Raw genomic sequence first — 7,575 nt, forward strand, 5'->3', positions numbered from 1 at the left:
CTAATGTTATATACTTATATATGCTTGAATACCCACCATTAGTCATGAATGAATCTCTTGTACCATGCATCTTTCTTGGATTTTCTGAATTCAATGAATTAAGGTTGTTCTTTATCCGAATCAAAATCCGTAGACTTAAACCAATGCTTACAAGGGAAGAAGGTTCTAGAAGAAATAGGAATAACATAATGGCAAGAGAACAAATTTCCAGGACCAGAATAATGCAAAGCTGAAGCTGAAGCGGCTCAATTTCCATTCATTTCAAGTCCAACAATAACTCTCATCTGATCTCACTTTTGTTAAGTGTTCTTCAAAGTTCAAATCAACATAAACTATTTTTTATTTTTGGACGGTCCGAATTTATTTTTGTATTTATTTGTACCATTTTCTATTCATTATTTCAATTGGCTTATGAACCATTCTAGACTGAATTCGGGTGCTTATCATTTTTTATGCAACTCGCGCGCTCAAAGAGTGTCACTAAAATGTTCAAATAGCTCAATTATTAATGAAACACACGTAAGTTTCTATTTGATTTTGGTTTATTTGTGGCACGTATTTATTGATTACCTAGCACTGCTACAGTGCTACATGCCATCTACTTAGCACAACATCGATTTAACAATGAACATAAGGCTTGCGTTACATTTTGGCTCAGCATATATTACAATGGACGGGAGACAAGTTCACCCTCTCCTACTACTGTTTTCATTGAATTGTGATCAGTGTCCAAAAACATTTCTCTGCATGATTGTAATAAATGTACAAGTGCTGGATTAGGCATGCTATTATTGGAAACTATGTTGTTAGTCTCATCCATTAGTCTAACAAGTGTGCCCTTCTGAAACCTTTTAGAATTTTCTTTGAATAGATTCAACCACCAAGACTTGTAAAATGGCTCCAAGTCTTTCTGGGCTATATTGGTGATACATGAAAGAGCACCAAGATAGTCATCTTTTTCGAGTTTGGCACAGAACCTTTCTTTGACCATAGAAGCTGGCGGAACGCGATCTGTATCATCCAAGTGCTTCCATGTTATCTCCAAAGGCTTTTCCTGCAAACAAAACAAGGTTTTATAACTTCTTGACATTATATGAGACTATGAGAGTGATATAATATTCATGTTTACTCCTACTTTATCTACCAAGCATATTTCCTAAAAGGATGATTCTCTTACTGCATAATGATAAAAGGATCATCCATAAATAACTATTAAGAAAAGAGGAAGGTCACCTTTCCAGCTCTGGAGGCCTCCAATACCATTCGAAGATGACGTTTTGGATTGAAGTAGAAACCATGGTATAGCATCCTTTGATAGATATCTTGAAAATCATCCCATCTCTTCTCTGCAGCACATGCATCTAACATGATGTTGAATGTGTAGATATCTGGTATCACCAGCATTTTGTAATCGGTATTGTTCCTCAGACGATCTGTGTTTTCTAACATCTGCTCGAACATCTCTTTAGCTTCTCGAAACATTCCATTTTCAAGGTAACCTTTCAGCATTATGTTACAAGTAACCAGATTCGGGGAACAGATTTTCTTCATTTTCTCAAAAATATAGGCCCCGTCTTGAATGTTTCTGGAATCCAGACTTGCTTGCATCAAGCCAGTGTAGGTCACTACTAGTGGTTTATTTGCAACCTTGCATATCTTGTCTATCTGTCAAAACATGAAAAAGATCATTGCTATTTGAACCAAAAGAATTTCTTCAACACAAATTAAACACACAGGAATAGATGCAGAAGTTCATGTATGCCCAACACTGAATTCTTGGTTCTTGGAGCACGTAAAAAAATATAAACCTTGGATTTCAACCTATTAGAGTCAACTGATAAGTTTGTTATACAAATTGCATTCAAACCTTCCGGAAGTCCTTATGTAGTTTTCTTTTCGGGATATGACAGCTCCTTCATGGAACATTTTCACAATTGAATTAAAATGTAATATCATTGTAGTTAATTAGTGTTATGGGGTTACAAGGGTAATGATCCAATTGAAGAATAGCTATTAAATTGCATCTATTGTATTTAACATTGCCACTGTAAGCACCAACTGGCTGTGCCACTATGTATAAGGAAACCATGTGCTCTAAGAGAATTTTGGGTGCCAATGCGATTCCTGCTTGCAGTTGGACCTTTGTTCTTTTGGAAATTAATAAGCAAGGATTTTTGGTAAATATTGTATTTTTTGAACTTATGTTGCTCTACTGTATTAACAATCTTAACATCATCTGCACATTAAAGCACTTAAATGTTTCAAAGAAAATGACACCACCTGCATCAGTGCCTCGCGACTCCTTCCAGCTGCACAGAGGCATCGAGCTAGATCATAATAAAGAGAAGCGGAACCTACAATTCCACGTTTTTCCATTTCTTGGACAGCCAACACAGTCTCATCAGTTTTTCCCTCTTTCCAAAGTGCATTCACAAGAACTGCATTTAACAGGAAGGTCAAGACTCAAAGATCATAATTAAATTAAGTGATTGACATGGATATGCAAATAAACAGGAATACCTCTATATGTCAATGAATTGGGAATACAAGACTTCTGAAGTTTTCTAAAAAACTCATGAACCAAATTGTACTTTCCACAAGCAAACATCACCTGTTCAAGCATAACAAATTCATTAATTATGATTATCTACTTTCAAGCCAAGATTCATACATGCAACTGCAATTTTAGTTTTTTCACGAGACAATCCAACTCAACCAGGACTGGGGGACCTTCACATCAATCTTCTAAAGAATTCAAATATAATGGACTGCTATTACATTTTATTTGAAGCAAAAAATTGAATCATTTATATCTTTCTCTTTGTACTCTGTCTCTAATCATAGGACCCTGGGTTTTAGCAATGCACATGAGATTATGCAACTGTAACTACAAATGATTAAATAAACTGACAAGTGACAACTATTACCTCCATGACTAGGCCATAAGTTGTAGCAGTAGGTTGTAGACCTTTGTCCTTTAACTGCTGCAAAACCCAAAAAGCCCCTTCCCATTGTTCCCTCTTAATGCAAGCATTAAGGATCTGAGTGCCCACAATAACATAAGTTACAAAATAAAAAGAAAAACTATCATACAGTACTTTACATTTGCAATTTGCCATATGGAACATTAATGTAAAATGATTATCAAACAAGTGCTCGGTACAGTGCAAGAAATGTACTCATGAGAAAACCATTTTTATACAAAGTGTGAATGGATTTACAATCATGATGCCATTTATCATAATCATCCCATTCAAGAAAGCAACTGATCTCCTATTCAGCCTTGAATAGTGAAATCCATTCAGGAAAACATTCATAAGGAGACAGTGAATCACCAAAAACATAATGTGGCAACCAAGAAGGCAGGGGAAAAAAGGGCCACATTTGTAGGGGGAGAATGATGAACAAAGATAACATATTGTACAATAGTTGTCATCAAGACCAATAAAGAACTACCTGCATAAACATAGGTCCCAAAATTAAATGAATTTTCTTTCTTCACCTATAGAAGTTATCTTATCACAAGAAGTAAATTTAACCATAGGCATATTCATGGAGATGGACTTTAATTATCACATTCAGAAGATGAACCATTAGACCCAACAGCCATCCGTTTCAGGTCCAAAGAATCAAAGATATGGAGTAGAACAACTATATCTAAACCTCATAACATGAAGTTCCTCTTTAAAAATCACTCACTGCATTATAGACTACAAGATCTGGTTCCAGCCTTGGGTCCCATTTCTCAAGCGGCCCAGTTTTGAACTTCTTCTTTGGTGGTGCTCGCATAATATCAATTACGTCAAAGAGTTCTTTCATGTGTCCTGCTTGTCCAAGGGTAATAGCAATACTATGATAAGCTACTAAATCAGGATATGAGGACATTTGTTGCTGAAAGAAATAGAGTGTGTTAGTAAATTTTTCCATACTCCCATATTGTATTAAGGAACACATTGCACCACAAAGGAACATGCTACATGGATTACATGCATTACCTGCATTTCATGAAATACATTTAATGCCTCTACAGGTCTCCTTGACTTTCCTAGTGCATCAAGAGCAGCAGTGTATATATGCCTAATGTCAAAAAACAACACATTAAAGGATACTTGTAGGAGAAACAAGAGGAGGAGGAGGAGAGAAAGAGAAAGAGAAAAAGAGGGGGGCGGGAGAGGCTATTGGCTAGCCAGAGACAGAACTTTATATGTTAACAATTTCTTGTGTGCGTGTGTGTGTGTGTACACAAGTACCAGTGTAATTGATCCAACATCACTTAATAACATTTATAGGATATGTACTTTGGGACTCTGCCACTTGATTGAAAGTATGTATAGACAAAGCATGCACATAATTTTCCATATTAATCAATGGTCACCCTGTTTACCATAGTCCATAGACCACTCAACAAAATCATTTAAGTACCTTAGTTTATGGGATTTGAAGCGTTCACGCTTTTGAAGCCATTCAATGACCTGTATCACTCGCCGCCAGTTTCCTAATTTTCCCAAGATTATGATAACCCTTGTTATAGAATAGTCATTAAACTTAATCTTTGCACTTCTCATCATCTTAGAAAACATCCATTCAGCCAAATTGATATCTGCACCATTTAACCTGTTCAAGAAAATGGTCGAGAAAGCAAGAAAGAAACATATTCACAAGACTGTATAAAGAAGTCTTCAAATCACACAAAGATAATAGTCTATGGACCATAAATTTAAGTGACCAGGAAGGAAAGAAAAAGTTCAATCTCCTAGAGAAGGTAACACTTCCTCATAAAATATGTTATATTTATTAAATTCAATCACACCAATCAATATAAATATTAAAGGAACTTAAGAAGAACAGAGCAATCTTTATACACCAATAAAGGGCACTAAGAGGCCATCTCTATTACTAATTTAATATCAAGTGCTCATTGCTCCATAAATTCTGAGCAGCTCTTCAAATTGCTGCATGAAATATACAACTCCTTTCACATTCTTTTTAGCATATAAAAAAATGTAAGGTTTACAAATCACACTTCTCTCACAAAAAGGGAAAAAAATGAAAGCACTTGACCAAAGCCACCAGCCATTCCCCAAAAGGGCTATTCAGCTATAGATATCATGGGATTTGAGTCGCTCTCCGTGCTTGTCAGTTATCGGAAGGGAAAAAAAAAAAGAAAAAGAAAAGGAAAAAAGAGTATATGTAATAACCATACTCTACCTTACAACCAGCTGCAAACTAGCAAAATTTTCCAAAACAAAGTTATGAATTATAAATCCTATATTACAATTAATCAATGCATTCAATACAAACTTAACTTCAAGATTAATCGTACACCTGAGGCAAAGAACTAACCCTATTCTTCCTACACTTTCTTGCAGTGCACTGATTAAACTCCAACTTAAAAATAAAGCGCCAAAAGTTCAATGTGTCAAAGCTCACTTAAAAATAAAAATATAAATTATTAAATGAATATGGAGAATAGCACTTTCATCCGGAGCTTGAATATCAATTATCAAGTTCTGCAATCTTAGGAATTGTAAACCCTTTGTCATAGTGGTTCAACTTTTCCTAAGGCAACACTCACCTAAAACGTCTTGTTCAAAACTTACGAAAAAATTCTCTATGAAAAAATTACCAAATACTGAGATCATGAGCATATGATTTTGTCCAGTTTAGATATCCATAAGCAAAAAAGAAGGAATGTGCTACATACAATTTGGCTAGGTTTTGGATTCTCTCCTCCATTGCCTTGTGTGAAAACTGCTGCTTGCCGGTAATCTTGTCGGATTCCTCAATGCTCCTAAATGCAGCTCGATCCAATTCCAAGTCATCGGAATCATAATCTTTATCAAAATAACGCTTACTGCCTCGATTCACTTTCGCATTTTCCCGCCCATTTCTGTTTATGAAACTCTCAACTCCATTATGCCTTCTCTCAATCCCTCTGTCCATAACTTCATAACCAGCAACAATTTTGTCTCCACCAAGAGCTTTACCCTGTGTTCTATAATCACTTTGTCTGGTACTAGCTACCTTTTCTCCAGATATCTTTGACGAATATAACTCATGAGTGACTCCTTTCTCTATACTACTCCCACGGCTACTATTTAAATTAGACTTAGCTATGTTATTGTTTATCCTTCCACTTCTACTTTTTCCTCGATTATTACTCATATTGTATTCATCAGATTCCTGTCCTAAACTAAAACTCTGGCTATTATGTTTCAACCACCTATCATCTCTAACATTTTCAACAAGATTGCTTCCTTTCCCATCATAATCCTTTCTAAACCCTTTAATTGGTGATCTTCGGACCTTACTTCTGGTATAGCCTTCTCTAGAACCTTCAAACCCATCATCATCATCATCATCATCACTCTCTTCAACACTTTGAAATATCTTATCTCTTCCTCTTCCTCCTTCCATCCTTGGTTTCCTAGACATACCTTTTTCCCTCTCCTTATGTTTTTGAGTAGTAGCAGCAGCTGCACTAGTACCACCATGCTCCTTACCCCTAAAAGGTCTAGCTCTAGCAGATTCCATAACCTTCAAATACTCATCGAAAGACGGCTTAAATTCCAAGTCACTAACCAAACCAAAAATACTGCCGTCGCTGCCGCCTCCACCACCACCGTTGAGTGAAGCACTAACTGGCTCAAAATTGAGCTTTCGGACATGAAAGGCATGAAACCTACTCGAAAAACTCGAGTTTAATGCATTTCCAAAGAAGAAGGTTCTAGAAGAAATAGGAACAGCATAAGGGGAAGAGAACGAATTTCCAGCATAATGTAAAGCTGAAGCTGAAGCAGCATAATTCCCATTCATTTCAAGTCCAACAATAACTCTCACCTGACCTCAGTTTTGTTACGTGTTCCTCAAATCAACATAAATAATAAACGAAGGTGGACAACGCAGTCGGTGAAGGCTGCGGTGTCTGCGACGAGTTGGAAGCGGCGAGGGGAAAGCCGGCGCAATTTTGAGCTGTTGAAGCACGCTGAAAATGGCGACGCAGCGTCAGAGCCAGAAGGTGGTGGTGCAAAGGCAGACAGAAGGCGACGCAGAGGAGGATGGGAAGGTGGAGACGAGGCGGCAGAGGAGGTTGGTTGGCACTAGAGGAAAAAGAGACAGAAGCTGAGAGAGGGGAGGAGAAGGAGGGGAGAAGAGACGAGACGAGAAGGATGAGAACGAGAGATAAGAAAGTCAGGGTAAAATTGAAAATATCGCGAGGATAAAATTGTTAAAACTTAAAGAATCATGTAAAGAAGGGTAAAATTATTATTTCTATTCCCTAAATTTTTAAATAGGTTGAATATTATTTTTAAGTTACATCTGATTTTTTTATTATCACAAGCTAAAATTATCTATTTATTTTAACTAGTGTACGCTAATGTTTATATTTATAAAAATCAGGAAATTAAATTTTATAATTATTAATTAATGGTCTTAAATCTTAAAATATGATTTTTAGAATTTTGTTTTATAATATTTTTTTAATTAATGAAAAAATTATATGGTATTATTTTTCTATATTAAATTAATTATTATAATAATTTCAAATGTAGTAGGCAAAGTAATTGAAAACCA

General features: G+C 36.0%; 1 protein-coding gene across 2 annotated transcripts; it reads right to left on the reverse strand.

The window, feature by feature from the left end:
- On the reverse strand, positions 600–7,202 carry LOC107629643 (pentatricopeptide repeat-containing protein At1g30610, chloroplastic). Of its 2 annotated transcripts, XM_021118171.1 has the most exons (10): positions 6,841–7,200; positions 5,705–6,727; positions 4,423–4,614; positions 3,996–4,077; positions 3,700–3,891; positions 2,928–3,041; positions 2,521–2,611; positions 2,281–2,438; positions 1,234–1,665; positions 600–1,054 (listed from the first exon to the last, which is right to left on the reverse strand). In XM_021118171.1, exons 2-10 carry the CDS (start codon positions 6,532–6,534, stop codon positions 665–667), a joined length of 2,481 nt encoding a protein of 826 aa, XP_020973830.1. In that variant the 5' UTR covers positions 6,535–6,727; positions 6,841–7,200; the 3' UTR covers positions 600–664. The 2 variants fall into 2 exon arrangements, with proteins under 2 accessions (XP_020973830.1, XP_016187964.1); XM_016332478.2 differs by having other exon boundaries at positions 5,705–7,202.

Source organism: Arachis ipaensis, chromosome B03 (genome assembly GCF_000816755.2).
Source record: "Arachis ipaensis cultivar K30076 chromosome B03, Araip1.1, whole genome shotgun sequence".
Lineage (NCBI taxonomy): Eukaryota > Viridiplantae > Streptophyta > Magnoliopsida > Fabales > Fabaceae > Arachis > Arachis ipaensis.

Bases quoted from the DNA above. Each gene is read 5' to 3' on its own strand.
- LOC107629643 (XM_016332478.2), bottom strand. From the start codon at position 6,816: ATGAATGGGAATTATGCTGCTTCAGCTTCAGCTTTACATTATGCTGGA. The intron at 4,615-5,704 runs GTATGTAGCACA...TTTCTTGAACAG, and splicing joins ATCCAAAACCTAGCCAAATT to GTTAAATGGTGCAGATATCA. The intron at 4,078-4,422 runs GTACTTAAATGA...TTTTGACATTAG, and splicing joins TTCAAATCCCATAAACTAAG to GCATATATACACTGCTGCTC.